The sequence below is a fragment of the Gallus gallus genome, chromosome 1, assembly GCF_016699485.2.
Source record: "Gallus gallus isolate bGalGal1 chromosome 1, bGalGal1.mat.broiler.GRCg7b, whole genome shotgun sequence".
Taxonomy (NCBI): domain Eukaryota; kingdom Metazoa; phylum Chordata; class Aves; order Galliformes; family Phasianidae; genus Gallus; species Gallus gallus.
Window position 1 is genome coordinate 52,133,881 of NC_052532.1, and position 18,485 is coordinate 52,152,365.

At 52.6% G+C, this 18,485-nt stretch overlaps 2 protein-coding genes across 3 annotated transcripts; both read right to left on the reverse strand.

Annotated features, from left to right (window-relative positions):
• Window positions 1–2,380: 2,380 nt before the first annotated feature.
• On the reverse strand, window positions 2,381–10,623 carry MCM5 (minichromosome maintenance complex component 5). The gene is made up of 16 exons (NM_001006243.2): window positions 10,328–10,623; window positions 9,948–10,074; window positions 9,743–9,871; window positions 9,445–9,617; window positions 7,952–8,107; window positions 7,571–7,737; window positions 6,766–6,937; window positions 6,539–6,650; window positions 5,671–5,814; window positions 5,496–5,561; window positions 5,038–5,214; window positions 4,247–4,359; window positions 3,826–3,954; window positions 3,422–3,564; window positions 3,145–3,272; window positions 2,381–2,710 (listed from the first exon to the last, which is right to left on the reverse strand). Exons 1-16 carry the CDS (start codon window positions 10,492–10,494, stop codon window positions 2,609–2,611), a joined length of 2,205 nt encoding a protein of 734 aa, NP_001006243.1. The 5' UTR covers window positions 10,495–10,623; the 3' UTR covers window positions 2,381–2,608.
• Window positions 10,624–11,897: 1,274 nt separating this feature from the next.
• On the reverse strand, window positions 11,898–18,036 carry HMOX1 (heme oxygenase 1). 2 transcript variants are annotated; one of them, NM_205344.2, is made up of 5 exons: window positions 17,914–18,036; window positions 17,539–17,659; window positions 14,870–15,361; window positions 14,259–14,367; window positions 11,901–12,625 (listed from the first exon to the last, which is right to left on the reverse strand). In NM_205344.2, exons 1-5 carry the CDS (start codon window positions 17,943–17,945, stop codon window positions 12,489–12,491), a joined length of 891 nt encoding a protein of 296 aa, NP_990675.2. In that variant the 5' UTR covers window positions 17,946–18,036; the 3' UTR covers window positions 11,901–12,488. The 2 variants fall into 2 exon arrangements, with proteins under 2 accessions (XP_046777464.1, NP_990675.2); XM_046921508.1 differs by lacking the exon at window positions 17,914–18,036 and having other exon boundaries at window positions 11,898–12,625; window positions 15,730–17,656.
• Window positions 18,037–18,485: the final 449 nt, after the last annotated feature.

Here is an 18,485-nt window from a genome sequence, read left to right on the forward strand (position 1 = left end):
GACCCATTTCTACCAGGAAGCCCTGAGAGCTGATCCAGCACGTTTAGACCAGCATCCCGTCTGTCTGCCTGTGAACTGGCAGACCCCTCTGCTCTCCTTGTGAGGAAGCCGTAGGTCACCATGAGGCCTCCCCTCACCCTCCTCTTCTCTGGGATAAACAGCAATGGGAACATGCGTGTGCGTTCATCTCACATCCTTGAGCCATGTTCCTCAGGACTCCGCAGTTTGGTTTTGTTTTATTTTATGGAGGAAGTGACACTCACAACACGCTCAAGAGTTCACACACTGCTGCACTGCAACAGCTCTCATCCCACACAGAGATGGAACAGAGCGGAGCGGAGCAGATGTGATGACTCAGCTTCCAGAGCCAGGAACCCAAAACAAGCCTTCAACAAAGCTCTTCTCTGATACACATGGGGAGATTCTGCCTCTCGTTTGATGCCTATGCTGCAGGAGTACCCACCCCATTTGGTTGCCCTGTGTTCCTTCCACAGTCAACGGAGTGAGGCCTCTGGTCCTGTGCCCATGACAGCAGTGGGTTAAAGGAGGTGCAAAGTCACCTCTCTAGGCTGAGGGAGCACAGCACTGCTGAAAGGTGCCAAGTGTCAGACTGGTTTCACTCTCTGCTGGCCTAGCAGTGGGGAACAGTACGTGTGGTCAGCTAAGGACACCCAATGACTTTGCCCCACGCCTCAGCACACCAGTACATCAAAGATGACTGAGAAGTACAGGTAACCCTTTCTCAAGCAGCTGAGGAAAGGTCTGGTGCTCTTCTCCAGGGATACCACTAACCCCTTATCAATGTAGATATTCTAATAATTACACCTTTACCTGACAGAGAACTGCTATATCCCCCCCCAGATTCTCATCTGCTGTGCTATTCGTAGTCATTAATCTCAAGTCCCAAGATAATGACAGAGTTGTGCGTATCCCAGCTCCACTTCTTGTGACTGAGCTGCATACATTAGTTGCTAAATAACGTTGTTTCAAGCTGTATGTACGCTTACATAATCTCATACCATATAATCAACACATTTCATAGCACGAAGAGATCAATCATTCCGATCCCTGTCACTGAAACATTCCTCTGTTCCATATCATGTCATGAAAACAACAGCAGTAACAAAAAAATACCCAACGTAGATTGATACACCTTGAGATGCTGCTTCCTTTGAGCCCTGCAAGCATCACAGTAGGCTTTGTGAATACCAGAAGTCAGCAGTCAAGTAAACCATAGGTAGACTGCTACTGCCAGAGCCTTCAGGGCAGGGACAGAGATACTGGGGAGGGGTGGCAGGGGCTGCAAGATGCATGGCACACCTGCCAGACCTGGCCTATAGCATGTGGCTGATAGCAGCCATGACATTACGTTGCTTCGGGGTGGTGGTCCTGCTTTGGGCTGTCCCTGGATGCAGAGCATGGTAAAACACAGCTAGGAAGTTCAGTGTGCCTCCCGCAGTGAGGCATGGGGACAGCTGGGATGAATTTTCCACACATCTGTCATCACGCAGAACCTCCTCTCCCTTTCCAACCTCAGCAAAGGCCAGACTCATCCAGAAAAAGCAATAAAACAGAGGCTTGAGGGCAGAAGACTGTTTGCCCAATGCAGAGCCAGCCTCATGAAGGCCACCGCTGCCTGGGAAGGTACACCTGACTCTTCAACCAGCTCTGACCCTGTCCCATGTGCACCACGTGCCTCTCCAAACACCCACACATAAGCACATAAGGATGTTGTAGAGCCCCGGTAGGGTGCAGCCCAGCATCCTCAAGGCTCGAGTTCCCTCTGCTGGCCCTGAGCATCTATTCCACTAACAAAGCCTGTGCAGTGTGGTTTTTTTTGCTACCTGAAGGTCGCTCTGAGACATGCAGCAGCTTTGTGTGCCCAGAGCTGTGATAGCTGGGAAGCACAAGATGGTAAAAAAATCAGTTTGACAGTGCAAGGTTGCAAAGGAAATCCAGCAATGCAAGACAGCTGCCACACACAGCACAAGTGCATCCCATTGCCCCCACCAGAAAACATCCTGAGCCCAGGTGAAGCTTCTGCTAAGCAGGATGTCCCTCCTGCTAACATACCCGTGAGGTGGCAGCTTTTTACCACTGTTCCTTCTCCTGTGCACCAATGTTTTCTCAGTTGGTGCCAGCAGGGGCCCAGCACTCTGCCCTGCTTCATTGAGGCTTTTGCACAGCTTTTTTCCATTGCAGGGTGATGTGTTTTTGCCTCCCAGAGTCCTTCGAGATGCAAAAGAGGGATGAAGCAACTCCAGCTCTGAAGCAGGAAGCAGTAGGTTGTAAAGCCTCCAATCCCAATCCCACACCGCCTTTAAAAGAGAGATGGAGATACAACCCCTCTCTCCCCTCCAGACAATCAAGGACCCTAAGGTACCAATACCAGCTTTTATTTTAAAACACACTAAAAGCTTTTGGAGTTTCAAGAAAAAAAAAACTGCAACAGAACACCCAAGGGGAAGTCTGGCTGCCTCGGCCCTTGGTTTCAGAGGCCCTGGGTGGTTGGCTCCCTAAGGAAAAGCTCTCAGATGTTGGCAGTGGTCCCACGGAGCTCTCAGCAGGCAGATGAGCGGCTGTCCCCTCCCAGGCAGGGGACGTGGGGTTACTTGATGCGGTAGAGGACTTTGCGTTGCATGCGGTGCTGGATCTCCCCCCGGCGCATCATCAGCTGCAGCACCTTGTAGATGGCATGCTCAGGGTATTTCTGGAGAGGGAGAGAGCAGGGTGAGATGAGCTGGCAGGGAAGGGTGTAACGCAGCCCAGCAAGAACTGCAGCCACTGCTAAAGGCTGTGCCTCTCTGCAGGACAGCAGGAGCTATTTTCCCATTTCACCATTTCAGATCTGAGTGCTGCCAGGCTCGTGAGTCAAAACGTTCTGGATTCAATGCTGGACTTCAGTCTGTTACCAGGTACTGCAGGGTACCTGAACAGCCCCAAACCTGAACCCCAGCACTCTGACAGAGGAAAAAATACCTCTCCTGACTCCACTCCAACTCCACAAACACAACATACAACTGCTCCCTATGAACAACTTCAAAAGCAAATACGACCAAGGGGCTCTGCAGCTGCCTCCCAGGGAATGAATTCCCCACAGCAGCACCGTGGGCTGCCTGGTTGCAGAGCCCAGCCCTTGCCCACCTGCCGTATGAAGTCCTGCACGATGCTGTGCTCCGACACCTGTGAGCCGATGGCAAAGCGGCGCTTGAGCTGCTTCTCAATACGGGACAGCATCTCTTGGTCCTCCTGCGTCGTGAAGCCTTCTGCCCCTGGGGGGAGAGAGGTTGCATGAGCAACCAGATGCCACTCTCAAAGCCATAAAGGCCATCTCCCACATCTCCCAACCACACACACACACACACACGTCTCAGAGATCTTGAGGGAAGCTGTAAGCCGATGCAGCATTGTCCATCCTCACCTGACAGGCTGCCTGACATGGCCGCATCGAGCGTGGACACCTGGAAGAGCCTCAAGGCCTCCTCAACATCAGCCTCAGTGGCAAAGGGCTGCAGCTTCATCTTGCTGAGGGACTCGGCGATGCGCACAATGGCCTCCAGTTGCCTGTGGATAATGAAGATGCTCCCGTTCCCCACTTTCTACTACGGCCCCAAAGGGTCCTCTCCTTCCCCCGACACTCCCCCCACTCACAGCATCTCCAGCGCTGCCCCATTCACAGTGGGCTCTCCCAAACCACAGCACCCCAACCCTCTGGGTTACTCCAGGCGACACTGCGACTTAATCCCAATCCTAAGGGTTTTGGTGGGTACAGGAGGACAGTAACACCCTCCCTCCCCACACAGGACCAGGCCCCATGGCGCTCACCTGACAGTGATGGGGATGCTGGAGCGGCGGTCGCTCTCCTGCTCATGCTGCCGACTGCCACTCCGCATCAGGATGTAGCGGTTCTTCAGCTTCTCTGCTGCTGCTACAGACAGCCGAGGGCCGCACTTCCTGCAAGGGGGGGACAGGAGAGGTGGCACCCTGGGCAGGATGTCCCTTGCACGCCCCAAGCTGTTCTCACTCGCATCCCACCCAGGGAAGAGCCCTTCCAAACCTCACCCCTATCAACCCAAGAATTCGTTCCTCAGAGACACCTTTCACTCAAAGGTGCCTGTGCTGCCTCACAACCCACTCCGTGCTCCACCAGACCCAGACCAAGGCCACACATCTGCCTCACTGCACAGTGCAACCCCAGCAGCGCCATGTGACGTGGGCACAGCCTAAGATCACCCCTCTCACTCACGTCCGGCAGAAGGAGATGAGCTTCTTCAGCTTGTTCAGCTCGATTTCACCTTCCACAGCCTGCGTCTGCGTCAGGGCACTCACATGCAGGGACATCACGTGCTTGGCCAACGTCTAGGAGAGCAGGGAGCAGTCAGACCGCAGGAAACCTCCCTGTCATCCAATCCTCCCCAAAAACAGAGCAGCAGCTCGGCAGTTCAGGGAGCACAGCTCTTTGATACTGAAGAAGGCGTCCCCCAGCTCTACTCCCAGTGCTTGTGCCTGGCTCTGTGGTGACAAGCAGAACTAGGGGACCACAGGAAACTTGCCTTGCTTCAGTGCAGCAAGGCAGAGGCCTTAGAATCATAGAATCGCTTGAGCTGGAAGGAACTCTTACAGGCCACCTAGTCCAACTCCCCTGCAATGAACAGGGACACCTACAGCTAGAGCAGGGTGCACAGAGCTCCTCCAGCCTGACCTTGGGTGTCTCCAGGGATAGGGCATACACCGCCTTTCTAGGCAGTCTGTTCCAGTGCCTCACCACCCTGACTGTAAAAAAACCTTTTTCCTTATATCCAACGTAAATCTCCCCTCTTTCAGTTTGAAACCATTTCCCCTTGTCCCATCGCAGCAGATCCTTCTTAAGAACCTGTCCTCTTCCTTCTTATAGTCCCCTTTCAGAGAATTTAAGGTTGCTATCAGGTCTGCCCAGAGCCTTGTTTTGCTTCTTCCCCAAGCTCTCAGCCCCACGCTATGGCTGTGTATGCTCCATATGTGCCTCAAGCCCCAGCTGAGCCCACCGCCCCAACCCACCATGTCTCGTTCCTCGTTGTGCTCATCCTTGACAATGAAGATCATGTCAAACCGAGACAGGATGGTAGGCATAAAATCAATATTGTCCTCTCCCTTGGTCTCATCCCAGCGTCCGAAGACAGAGTTGGCAGCTGCGAGCACTGAGCAGCGGGAGTTCAGCGTGGTTGTGATTCCTGCCTGTGGGGAAAAAGGAATAGACGGGGTCAAGATCATATCCATACAACAGCAGGGCTAGAAAACTACTAACTCCTAGTATGAACTCCTAAGCATTATGCACGAACTCATCCTCAAGCACTTATACTGAAGTAAAGTCCATCTAAGTAGCACTCAATCGCACTGTAACAGTCCCACACTGGAGAGGGGTCGTCCATCATGAGGGGCACCAAGGACTTGGGCCCATGCATCCTTCTGGAGAAAATCTGGCTTCTGCTGAGACTTGAGCATGGCTGACTTCTCACCTTCGCAATGGAGATGGTCTGCTGCTCCATGGCCTCGTGGATGGCCACACGGTCGTCCTCCCGCATCTTCTCACCCGAGGTGGAAGAAACAAGGAGGGAAGAAAAAAAAGAAAGCCACTGTCAGTCTCCTCTGGAAGACTTCAGCTGGGCGCCAAGCTCTGCACACCCCATGTACCTTGTCGAACTCATCGATGCACACCACTCCCCCATCCGCCAGCACCATGGCTCCTCCCTCCATGAAGAAGCTCCTTGAGGAAGGGTCACGGATGACTGAGGCTGTCAAGCCAGCAGCACTGCTGCCTTTCCCTGAGGTGTATACCTAGTGGTGCACAGGACAAGGAGGGACAGCGTATCAGCCACCACAGGACCCAGCAGCCCATGGCACTGCCATGCCGTAACCAGAGCTGTGGGAGGAAAGGCAAAGCTCAAGGGGAGAACCCCTCAGCATGTGCCAGAAGTGGACCTGATGCAGACACAGACAGTTGCACTGCCTCAAACCAAGCAGTTGTGACACACCAGAGGGCTTGCAGACATACAAATACAGGTATTAAATACAGAACATGGAGTGATTCATTTTTCGGTGCATTGCTACATTAGCTTTGTTTTCCCCCTGAGGAAACAATGCGGTCAGAGGCTGACTTTAATGGAGGTTATGAGAAAACAGAGCTGAAAATATAATTTCATGCCTGGGCTCAGTTTGGAGCTCAGTGCCTGAAGTGCAGTCAGCTTCATTTGTCCTGACCAGGCAGCACCTCTGCTGATGTAGCCTCAAAAATAAACAGCAGCGCTGGCCACCTCTTTGGACGTCTGCAAACAGTCTGACTCATAGCACCATTAAAGGCATTAATTACCTGCTTCCCCTTCCCTCCCTCATGCTCTGTCCTCTGCCCCATCTCCCCCAGGCTGAAACCAGCAGTTCCAGTCTACACCTCCATCAGCTGCTCTCTCTGGGGATGCACAAGTGGGAATCTCCCAAGACCGTGGTCTTCAGTGGCACGCAGGGAGCAGAAGGAAGAAATGAGCAGACGACTCATAGCACCTACCCCGATGGGCGAACACTTCTCTACAAACTTCAGCAGCTGGGATTTGGCCGTCCCAGGGTCACCCAGCATCAATAAGTTGATGTCTCCTCTGCGGGTCAGCCCATCTGGGAGCCTGGAGCAGCAGGGTGGGGAGATGGGAGAGAGACGGTGAGCCTTTACCTTGGTAACAAAGCATTGCTGACAACGGCAGGCAGACTGTATAAACCACCAAGTTGGCTTTTCCCCACCTCTTGCGAGAGCCTCCAAACAAGAGGCAAGCAATGGCCTTCTTGATGTCGGTGCTGCCATAGATGGAAGGCGCGATGCTCTTGGCAACCACCTCGTAGATGTTGGGCATGGCAGTGAGGCGGCGAAGTTCCTCCTCTTCCTGAGGGGTCACTGCACCAGCAAAGCTGTGTCCTGCACAGGGGAGAATGAAGCAACAGTGAATAAATAGGTGTGTCAAAGAAAAATACACCGTGTCTCTCATACCCGCTACCACCAAAAGCCCTTCTTGCATCTCATGCCAAGTGCCACCAGGTCTGAAGGATGGAGAGGGCAGGTATTTAGTAACCCAGCATGGCAGACCCTTTGTTACAGCCTGTGTGAGGGAAAGGGACTGGAAGAAAACAAAGCAAGGATCTCAGGCAAAGCAGCTGGGAGGAACTGGAAAGAAATTACAGTCAGAGCCACACTTCAAATACAAAGCTCAATTTTACCCGTTGACTTCAGCCCAGATCCTCAGGGATGGTTTAGTGAATTCCCACAAAGATCAATAAGATACAAGAACTGAAATACCCTGGAGGACTCAGGCTGAAGCCTCATCATTAAACACCACTGAGACAAAACCATACAGGACACTTGGGTTTACAGCACCCAGGAAGACAGACCTCCTTGGACCAGAATTAAACCTTTTGCTGAGTAAGCAGAAGAAAAGGACACAGACCGGGATTTCGTACAGATCTCGCTGACGGGACTGCCCTATTCAGAAAGAGGACTTTCCCAACACCAGCTATACGCACAGACCAGACAGGCACCAAAATCAGCCCTCACCTGAGCCCTCCACATCCACCTGGATGCCCACCACACGGATGTAAGCGCTTCGGATGCCCACGCCCACGTTGTCCCGGCTTTTGTTCTTGCTCTGGGCAGACTTCTTGATGGAGTAGATGCCCATGATGGTGACTCTGTTCCCTGGGACAACTCTGTCACACAAGTACCTGAGAAGATCAAAAGGGGAAAGCAAAGGATGGTGATGGGGAAAATGATGGCACCACCAACACAGTTGGACAAGATGATCTTAGTGGTGCTTTCCAACCTTAATGATACTACACAATAACAGGGGGGGGAAGCAAATAAGCAGCAAGCGATGCTGCGGGATCACCCTGAGATATGGCAGCAAGGCCACAGCCCGCCCAGAGACCCAGCTGTCACCTGTCACAGTACAGCTGTAGGTGCCGGGGCATCTCCCCATGTGGCACAGCGTCAGGGGACTCCTGCAGCTTCAGGATCTGGAAGTCGACACACTTGCATTTGTCTGGCATGATGAAATAGGGATCCAGTGGGCACCTGGGGCGGCCAGCCTGTTCTCTGTGTAGAGATCAATGGGGAGAAGTCAGCCATGGGCAGCACCAGGGGTGCGGGCAGTGGTCACAGCACCCACAGCCCACCCCTCTCAGGTCACAAAGGCACTGTCAACAGCCCAAAGGTTCTCCAAACCCCCTCTTGCCTCCAACATGTCAGAGCATCAGCACAAACCCAAAGCACAGTGATGCTCCTCCTGAATACTCTGAGAAGCAACTCCCTCTCCCCCGCTAGCTATAACTAAGCACAAAGGTAACTCATTAATGACACAGAAGGTAACAGTATAGACTTCACGCCTTGACAGGGCATATTTCTTTATAACCTCATGAATGAGGCAAACACTAAGTGGTTTCTGGTGAGAAAGCAATTAGCAGCGTGACAAGGCTGCCATCAACCTCAGAGTCTCTCGAGACATCAGCTCTGCCTATCTGCACTGCTCTACTACAAGCTCTGGGAGATGGGGAGCAGCTCTGTATGCTGCTGGCTCCCCTGCAGAGCACCATCAGTGCCTGACTCCATGCGGGCAGCCATGGGGCTTTTTGGGAAGATAAAACACAAGGGAGGAAAAGTCCCACTGGAAAGAGGGAGAGAGGCTGCAAGGCAGCTGTGCTGACCCACTTATACAGCCAAGGCTCAGGAGCCAGGCAAGAACTACACCGATCCCACAGGCCTCTCAGGCTGCTTTAGAGATAAGGTAGAGAAAATAAATACTGGCAGGCTTGAGTTCAAAGACACAATCCATCAGGATCAGCCCATATGAATGCTGCAGCACAGCAGTAGCCTAATGCTTGCAATTTGTGCAGGCAGCAAAAGCTGTAAAGCAGGATTTGGAAATTAGGAGCAAAGTAACCTTACAGAATGTAATGGAAAACAGCCCATCAGGGAGGGGGATGTGGAAGCAAAAAGCCCTGGGACTGTTCAGCATGGGGAAGAGATGCCAGAGATGGGATCTTATCAATGCTTATACATTTATAATGGGAGGGTGGAGTCAGGTTGATAGGGTCAGACTCTTACCAGTGGTGTCCAGCAATAGGACAAGGGGCAGTAGGCACAAACTGGAACACAAAAAGTTCCATACAAATGTGAGGAAAAGCTTCTTTACTGTGAAGGTGACAGAGCACTGGACCAGGCTGCCCAGAGAGGCTGTGGAGCCTCCTCTGCAGATACTCAAAACCCACCTGAACCCTTCCCACTCCAATCTATTGTAGGGAACCTGCCTTAGTGGGGTTGCAGAGGGTTGGACTAGACGATCTTCCAGAGGTCCCTTCCAAACTCACATGGCTCTGTGACACAGCCCATTCTGCCCCACCACCTGCCCCACGCAGCCCCACGTCGGCTCTCACGTGTTGCATTTCCTGGGCAGAGCGTAGCCCTCCAGACCCGGGCGCACGGCGATGTTGTTGATGGTGTTGCGACAGCTGCGGCACTGGATGGCGATTTTGGTGGCTTTGGCTCTCACGGGGGTCGCCGCAATGACAATGCCAGGGATCTTCACGAGGTGGGACATCTGGTCGGACTGGAAGGGTAATAAAGAAGGGAAGGTGAAGGAAACACCACCGGAGGACGGATAGGAAACTCGGGGTGCCGAGGAAATGCGATGACACTCCCCACGTTAGTGGGACCACGGTCTCCCAGGCTCACCTTCAGGCTGCGGATGTTGGCCGCGTTAGCATCGGACCTGAGCATGACCTGTACGTCCTGGAGAGCTTCTTCCCCAGCAGGACGAGGACGAGTGACCTCATCCGCCACCTCCTTCGCTGCTTCTTCCAGCTATAAAGAGAACAGCTGTCAGGACCACCCTCACACCACAACGGCGGCACATCACGTGTCCCATTCCATCCCTTACCAGCTGCAGGTGCTCAGTGGGCTGCTTGTACAGATAGTCGGCCAGATCCTCATCAAAGCTGGCCAGGTCCTCCATCTCCACCTCCACCCAGTACTGGCCCAGGTTGTAGTGCCGCTTGAGCTCATCCCTGCAAGGCAGCAGGCACACGATTAGGGTCAGGGCTACCCACAGGGCTCCACGGAGAGGCCTCACAGTAAAGCACAGGAGGAAAACAGCACTGAGGGAATCAGGGGGACACGAGCAAACCTTCCACCCCAAACACAGTGAGATGTGCCATCAGCCCTGGGACAGCAGTTCCAATATGGCGCTGCCCACCCTGCAGGGAGCTCTCTATGCCCTATAGGAAAAGCAGACCCGCGTTGCCACACACCCCACAGCACCTGTATTTGAAGGTGAAGCCAGTCCGGTCCGTCCCCACGCGATACTGCCGCAGGAATTCTTTAAAGCGTCGCTGCAGTTGCGATTTCCGTACTTGTCCCTCATCCGCCGATGTGTCCACCCCAAAGCTGTCGCTGTAGTAAATACCGGGCTCGTCGAAGCCCGACATGACGCCTGCACCTCACCTGCGGGGCGAACGCACACTCGGAACCGGGCACCCCCGCCCCGTTACGCCACGCCGAGGCCCACAGCCGCCCCACGCACCACCTCCGACTTTTTCGCGGCAAAACCGGTGCCCGGCGGACAGCGGTCGGCAGCGCAGCCCGCTTCCGATTGGCCCGCCCGCGGCGCCCCGCAGCTGATTGGCTCCGCCGGCCCTTCCGCCCCGCCCCAGCTGGAAGCGCGCGGCTTCGTCTCTGCCGCCGATTGGTCGGGGCGTTCCGTCCCCGCCCGCCGGGAGCAGTTTGGCGCGAAATCTGGGGGAGAAGGGCGGGAGGGAAGCGAAATGGCGGTCGGGCGGTACCATTATTCCGGCGTGGGGCGGGGGGAGCAGACGAAACCATTGCTGGCGGGGGGAGCGTGGGCTTCCACGGACAACCGGGCTGAGGGGCTGGGCGGGACAGGGGGCAAGATGCTGGTGCAGGAGGTGCCTTCTGCCCCGATGGCAGCGAGTTTTCGTGGAACTATGAATTTAAACCAATGGTTGTTTTTGAAAGGCTTTCCAGCCTCACTTTGTCCTTGTTTGGGCACAGGTTTTCTAAGGACCCCTGGTCTCTACTGACTGGTTACTGTTTTGGACTTGTGCCCCTACTTCGAGGATGTTGCTCTTATTGTAGAAGTCTTGTGGTCAGGAAGGGTATTTATCACAGAAAAGCAGTGCTTCTGGAAGTTATAAGCGGAACTGTGACTTTGAGCAAGCACCTTCATTAGGCAAAATTGGCAAATAATTGGTACTGAGACATCAATGGGACAAGAGGAAAGGGATTTAAACCAAAAGAGAGGAAATCCAGTTTTATGTTAGGGAGAAAGTCTTTACTCAGAGGGCGGTGAGGTGCTGGCACAGCTGCCCAGAGAGCTGTGGTGCCCCATCCCTGGAGGTTCAAGGCCAGGTTGGATGGGGCCCTGGGCAGCTGAGCTGGGGGGTGGCAGCCCTGACTGTGGCAGGAGGTTGGGGCTGGGTGGGCTTTATGGTCCCTTCCAGCCCAAGCCATGATTCTTTTTTATCACCTTGCTGGACTTGGCTGCATGTGTGCCAGGTCCTGGCAGGGATTGGGGTTGCTGGCACCGAGGTCTGCTATTGCATGGCTGTTCCCCATCTGCAGGAGCTGTGAGGTGGGATCGAGGCCTGATGTACGCTTGGTGTCCGGGCGATGAATAGTTAGAGGTACTTTGTACAACCACAGAATGTTGTTCTATTTCTAGAAGCGTGTAGGAGCTGAAGGTGTTGGAGCAGAACGGGAACAGGGCTGGTTCTGAGAGCTCCCACCTCCCTCTGTTGTAACCGCTGCATACAAAGCTGGGAGGGAGGAAAGGCCCCTCTCTCCTCCCCTTTAACAATGGGAAATGCCAGGCTTGAACGCTTTACATTGACTTTTATTATGTATATAAATTATATGATCAGATAAAAGAACGACACTGTATCTTCAACAACCATCATCTCTTAAAAAAAAAAAAAAAGAAGAAAAATGATTGGAAGAAGATTTAACACAGACCTGCTAGGGTCATATAAAACAGTTCTATAGCCACAGGAGCTGTGTGGCTCCACAGAAACTGTGATCACAGTGTTATCTAGCAGTATAAAACACTGAGCAAACAGAGCTCCGGGAGCTGCATAGTTCTGAGGCAAGACAGGTGTCAAAGCTGCTTTTCTCATCCTGTGGGATTTTTGCAGATACTCTGTAGAATAACTGCAGCTCTTGGCTGTTGGTTTGAGGCTTTTCCATCCCTTGGGCCTGGTGGTGATGTTGTTAGTGTGTGAGGAGAGCTTGCAGCAAGCAGGGAAAGGGCCTGGAGCCCCTCGCAGCACTCTGCTTTCTGGGGAGAAAGGTCTCCAAATATTAGTGGCAGAGCCCAGTCGAAGGGGATTTCCTTTGGAAGGACTGGGCAAAGTGGATTAGTTCAGGGTGAGGGAAGGCACGAAGAGAAGGCGGAGGTCCTGCTCGCTCACATGGCAAATAAGCCCACGGCGACTGTGGTGGCGATGAAGCCGAGCGCCAGGAGCCACCGCACCAGGGGAGAGGTGGTCAGCATGTCTGCCTGCATCCTGCTTGTCCTCTCACTCTCCTTCCCAGCTGCTGGACCTGGGACAGATAGGAAAAATGAACAGATGAGGACAAGGGGAAGTCATCTGCTCTCCCCACTGCCAGAGCAGACCTGGTGGAGCTGTCCAGGGGAGGAGGAGAACCCAGAGCATGGTGAGAAATCAGTGGCAGCAGGTTCTGCTCTCTCAGGGCAGATGAAGGAAGGGAGCAGCCAGCTTGACATAGGTGTTAGAAAGGTGCACAAGCCTCCTGCCTGCACTTGGTTGCAGGTCTCTTCCCTTGTCTCCTCGCTGGCTTAGAAATGCACTGCCCTGCTTCTCAAGGGACTCATTCAGATCCCTGGTGGGTGCAGGAGACAGCCAAGTAAATACTTAAGATAGATTTGTAAAGGGCATTTTGTCTCCCGTATCTCACTGATATAACTGGTTTAAGATTCTATGAATCATAGAGTCCATAGAATTCATAGAAATAGAATCACAGAATCATTAAGGTTGGAAAAGATCTCTAAGATCACAAAGTCCAACCACCAGCCCACCCCCACCATGCCCACTGACCACGTCCTCAGTGCCACATCCACACGGCTCTGGAACACCTCCAGGGATGGTGACTGCACCACCTCCCTGTTCCAATACATCACCTCTCTTTCTTAGTACATAAAACAAGTAGTCGCTTTGTACAACCCCAGAATGGAATTCCTCATCCAACACCATTTCTTTTTTTTTTTTGGAAATTCTCATCTCTGTAGGCTTATTGGGAAAGGGGCAGCAAAGATTCATGGAAAAATTTTACTGCCCTTTCCAAAGAACTTGCTTTATGCTTCCTCAGTGATGTGCAAGACCAGCATGCTTTTCATTTTTTTTCCCTGGGAAAACTGCTTAAATCCAGCATGCACCGAAGAATCTCCCTTTCAGCTTCATAATGGGTAGATGTTAAGGGTTTTCCTACTAGAAGCACATGTTATCAGGGAAACCGCTGTCTTCTGTCAGCATGTGAGCTTGCTCATAACTCACTCAACAAACCAGACTCCATAAAAAACAATTGCCTTTCTTGCTCAGGCTGTGCACAGTTCAGGATCAGCACTTGCCAGTAGGTGGAGATCTTTGCAAAACTGAGCCTGTATGATCAGCCTGTAAATTCCCCCACCCTTGAGCTGGCTATTTTTACCACCCAGAAAACCACACTTGTGCTAAACTCTGCACTCTTTTCCGGAGCTATTTTGAATAAATACCTCTGAAAGGCAAGGAAATGACCAGTGGAACGTTTAGACCAAAAAGACAGACTTGAGCAAGGCTGTGTGCCATGAACCTTTTGTCAGAATCCCACCTGATCTTCTGGGCCCAAAATTACAGTCTCTGCTTCTGTAAACTCAAGGCCAGATTTCTCCAGCTAATGAGCCTTCCCATTGCTGCAACCTATAAGAAGGGGAAAGAAGTGTCTTCTTGTACTGCTCCCTTGTTGCCAGTATTTCTGGGAAGTCTATGTATGCCATCCTTGCTCTGTCACGTCTAGAAGCTTTGCCCATACCATTACCCCTTGCACTATGTACTGGCTGCTGGTGAAGGCTGGTGCAAGCACCTCTCTCTCAGTTCATTGTACAAACAACAGCAGAGGAAGGGAGGAGAACCAAACTGCAAGTGGCAATATTAAATGCCTGCCTTTGGGAATGCCTTACCGTTTTCATGCGATTTGTTAACACTCCTTGTGCGAAGCTCTGCCTTTGGCTGTACAGCATGACCGTTCTCCTGGCTCTTGGACACCAGCTTCTGCAGCGCCTCAAATACCTGAGAAGTAAGGACATTATCTCATGATGTGGCTTCTTCTCCTTTGCTTTCGCTGCTCTCCTTGCCCCTGCCCTGGACACTTTGGAAACTAAAGGAAGACACAAGCTTTCAACCCAAGTTAAAGAATGATAGAATTGTTTGTTTTGGGAGGGACCATTAAAGATCATCTAGTCCAGCTCCCCTGCACCCCAGGCGCTCTGGGCTTCTTGCACAGAACAGGCCTTTAGGGTCTGCCTGTTCACTTTACAGGTAAGCTTCCAGCTAAGGAGAAGGCTATTGCACATCTTCTGTTCAATCCCCAGAGGAGAGAGAAGACCCTTTCAAAGACCCGCTGCTTGCTAGGCTCCCAGTCTGGACAAGTGCAGCCACCCAACTCCAAGCTGCTGTAACCCACAACTTCCCATAAGCTCCACAGCAGAAATACCGGCTTTGCCATTCCCTGTGGCTGTTATCTTATTTGGGGGAGGGTGTGGGCAGACAGGGCTGGCTGGTTGTTACTCACCTGTATATTTAGCAGGAATGCTTTCTTGGCTTCCTCCAAGACTCTTTTCTTAGTAGCATGATCCATCTCAAGGGCATTCATTCGGGACCGATAGAGCTGTTTGAACTTGGTGGCGTTGGAGACTCCATCGAAGGTGAAGAAAGCCAACCCTTCTCCAGTGCTGGGCAGCTGGAGGGCCTTTTGGGCGATTTTCTTCAGCACCTGCCCCCCAGACAGGTCTCCCAAATAGCGGGTGTAGGCATGGGCCACCAACAGCTCTGGATGCTTCTTGCCAACGGCGTGGAGCCTCTCAACGTATTTCTGAGTAGCCTCAGGACATGGGATCTCTGCCCTCCAGTTGCTGCCATAGAAGTACTCCAAGTCTTTCTCCAGGGCAGCTTTCCGGTGCAGCTCCATCGGAAAATAAACAGGAGCATAGACAGGGTTGTCCTTGTTACGTTCGATCTCTTCCTCCAGAGCAGAGTAGATGAAGTACAGGGACGCCGTGACCAGCTGAAACAGAAGAGGATGAGCTACAGGTGTGTCTTTTGTCTGCTTTTGGGACAAATCCCACTAACAAAAAAGTTACTCATGCACACCCAGTATTATGCTATGCGATACATCTGTTGTGTTGCAGGTTTCTTGTGTAGCAAATGGAGATGCAAGGGGCAGTGAGACACCATCTAGCCCTTTTCCAGCGGATGCTGGCCTTACCTACCCTAAAAAGCTGCTGCCTTCACCTTCAAGTTCAAGTTCTCCCAGCTTGACATAACAGAAACTTAAGTCACACCTTTCCTGTTCTCTTCATCCCCCCCCAGTCAATACAGAGAGCATTCCCAAAGGCACATTTCCTGGTGCACTGTTCCAATCTGAATGCTTACAGACAGATGTGGCTTCCCTCTATGGGACCCTGTGAGATGACAGCCCGCCCCGCCGATGTTGCAACCCACTGTCCTGCGAATGGAGGCACCCCTTTGCCTCATTCAGCCTTGGAAGAGGGGATGCCTCTTTGGTTGCCTCAAGGAGACAAGATATAAGGGACAGGAGGCCTCTGAAAGATGCCTTTGTGAAGGATCACTGTGCAGCTATGCGCTCATCCCTCTGTTTTGAAACCACTGTTATTGTTTTTCCCAGTTTACATGCTATTTTCCTCTATCTGCCAGCTTTTCCACGTGGCATAAGACAATCTGGCTGTGTTCTCCCCTTCCATGGGCATTCTGTTTGTAGAGGCTGTGTACATATCTATACCTACACCACTTCTTGCTTACACTGAAATCCCTTATCGGCAGCAAAGTGTAGAACATGGAGGTACAGGTGAGTCAGGTTTGGGGGAATTAGAGAGAAAGGAGTTTACTCTCCCAACAGAGCAATCAGTACTGCGGGAATGATTTCAGCTTTCCAGCATTGCAAACAGGACTTTGATACAGGCAGCGACTTCGTTGTGGAAACTGATATTCAGATCCTAGGAGTCACATGTCAGGGCAGGTAAGTGGGTTTGCCAAGAAAGTAAATAAGAAAAAAAAAAGAGGTGTTTTTAAACAATAACTCGTTATCTAGCTTACTGGAAACAAAACAAAAACATTGCCCAACCAATGAGGAAAAAATTAACTTGGCTGCTTGTTTTAAGTGGTTCAGTGGGAAAGGTGGCTTCTGAAAACTGCTTTTGCTTTTCCAAGCCCGGCGTCACGTCCCACTTCCTACCACTGGGTAAACACTTCCTGGGAAGCCAGGCTGTGCTCCTGAATCTCAGAGGCCTTTCTTCATCACCAACTTGTCTCAAAGTCCACCACCCAATGAGAGCCCCATTCCTGACAGCGGGAAGTCAGCGCCCTGCCACTGAGTTCATGCTCGACTGAGTGCCGTGAATACAACCTGTCAGAAGTAAATGGACTGAGCTCTGTTCTCGTGGATTTATTTATCGAGGAGCCATTCGACAACAAAGCAATTAAACCACGGGTCGGATCATTAGCTGTTATTTGCAAAGCCGTGCGTCAGGTCCTCTGGCCTCCCGGGAATTTCTCACCCAGGTGTTTGCTTTGTTTTTGCTCACAGCTTTGTTACGTGGCTCAGATCCATCCTGTCCCCAGCCAGGATAGATGCAGACTAGTAACGGCACATAGCTCTTACATTTCAAGGAAGGCAACAGGCTCCTACCTGCTGGCAGCAGGCACAGCTTGCTCCAACTCATTCTGCCTTTCAGCAATTGCTCCTGATCCCAGCTCTGCTATGATCCCAGCTCTGCTATAACCCCAGTGACAGCTCAAAAACTGTCAAGCGTGGTGCCAGAGATGATCTCACGGCCTCACTTCATTGCTATTCCATCATGATTTCTAGCTGTAACTGCTTAAGGCGTTCTAAATTCAGTATGCTCCATTCATAGAATCACGGAACTGTTAAGGTTGGAAAATAGCTCTAAGATCACCTGGTCCAACCGCCAGCCCACCCTCACCGTGCCCACTGACCACGTCCTCAGTGCCACATCCACACAGCTCTGGAACACCTCCAAGGACAGTGAGTCCACCACCTCCCTGTGCAGCCTGTGCCGCTGCAGCACCGCTCTTTCGGAGGAGAAACGTTTCCCCATATCCAATCTGAACCAATATCTGCCCACTGTTCTACCTCTATTAACTACACGTGACAGTAACTAACGCGCAGTCCCCAAGCAGCTGTGCCGTGCTGTTACACCCTACCTTGAACTCGTGGAGGGACACCTGTCCCTTCTGGAAGTTCTTCATGAAGGGTGTGTTCTCCGCCTGCTCGTGCACTTCCTTGGTGGCTTCCTTCAGGAGTTCCGACAGGTCCTGGGACATGCTGCGAGAGGGAGAGAAGCTGTCAGTGCTGTTGCTCTGCTCCAGCCAAAGGGACCTTAGGAAAAGGGGGAGCCGGGGGCAGCAGGAGTTAGAGCAGAGAGCCGCGGACAGCAGTGCCAGCATTCCGCCCGGCGTCCTGAGCGGGGAGCACCGCCAGAACGCATCCAGAGGTGAGAGGAGGAGCGCGCCCGAAAGCAGGGGAGAATACAGCACCGCTGGCTGAGCGCTTCCGTCTCTTCCCCGTCCCGCTCTCACCTTTCAGCGTTGTGTGGCTGCGAAGTTTCCATGCTTCTCCTCCCGGTCTCGAGCCTCTCGAGCTTCCCTGTTGTTTCCTTACTTGAGCTCTCCCACCGCTCCCGGGACGTGAAGCGCTGCGCTTTGTACCCGGCTCCGGCTCCCAGCTTTATACAGGCGGGCCACGTGAGCAGCACAGGCGCAGACCTCATGTGAGCACACGCTTCTTGCAACACGCTGCACTTCCCTTCCCACTGCTGTGCCCCCCGGCCCCCAGGGACGGCTGGGAGGGCAGGAGGAATTCACCCCTGCTGCAGCTCAGCACCAACGAGGAGATGCAGCTTCTGCAGCATCTGTCCTAGAAAGAGACCGGTGTCAGTGTTTTATCGCCCACAGCTGTGAGCATCTTCAGAGCCTCTAAAGGCACGGGGAGCTTCGCTGCCCACGGGATGAAGAGCTCTGAACTGTGGGGTGGGAACATCCCTGCTTCGCAGAGGGGAGCGCAGCAGGGACCCTCAAAGCTCAGCCCTGCCCAAAAGAACTTGGGGGTACTGATGGATGGCAGCTGGACATGAGCCAGCAGTGTGCCCTCA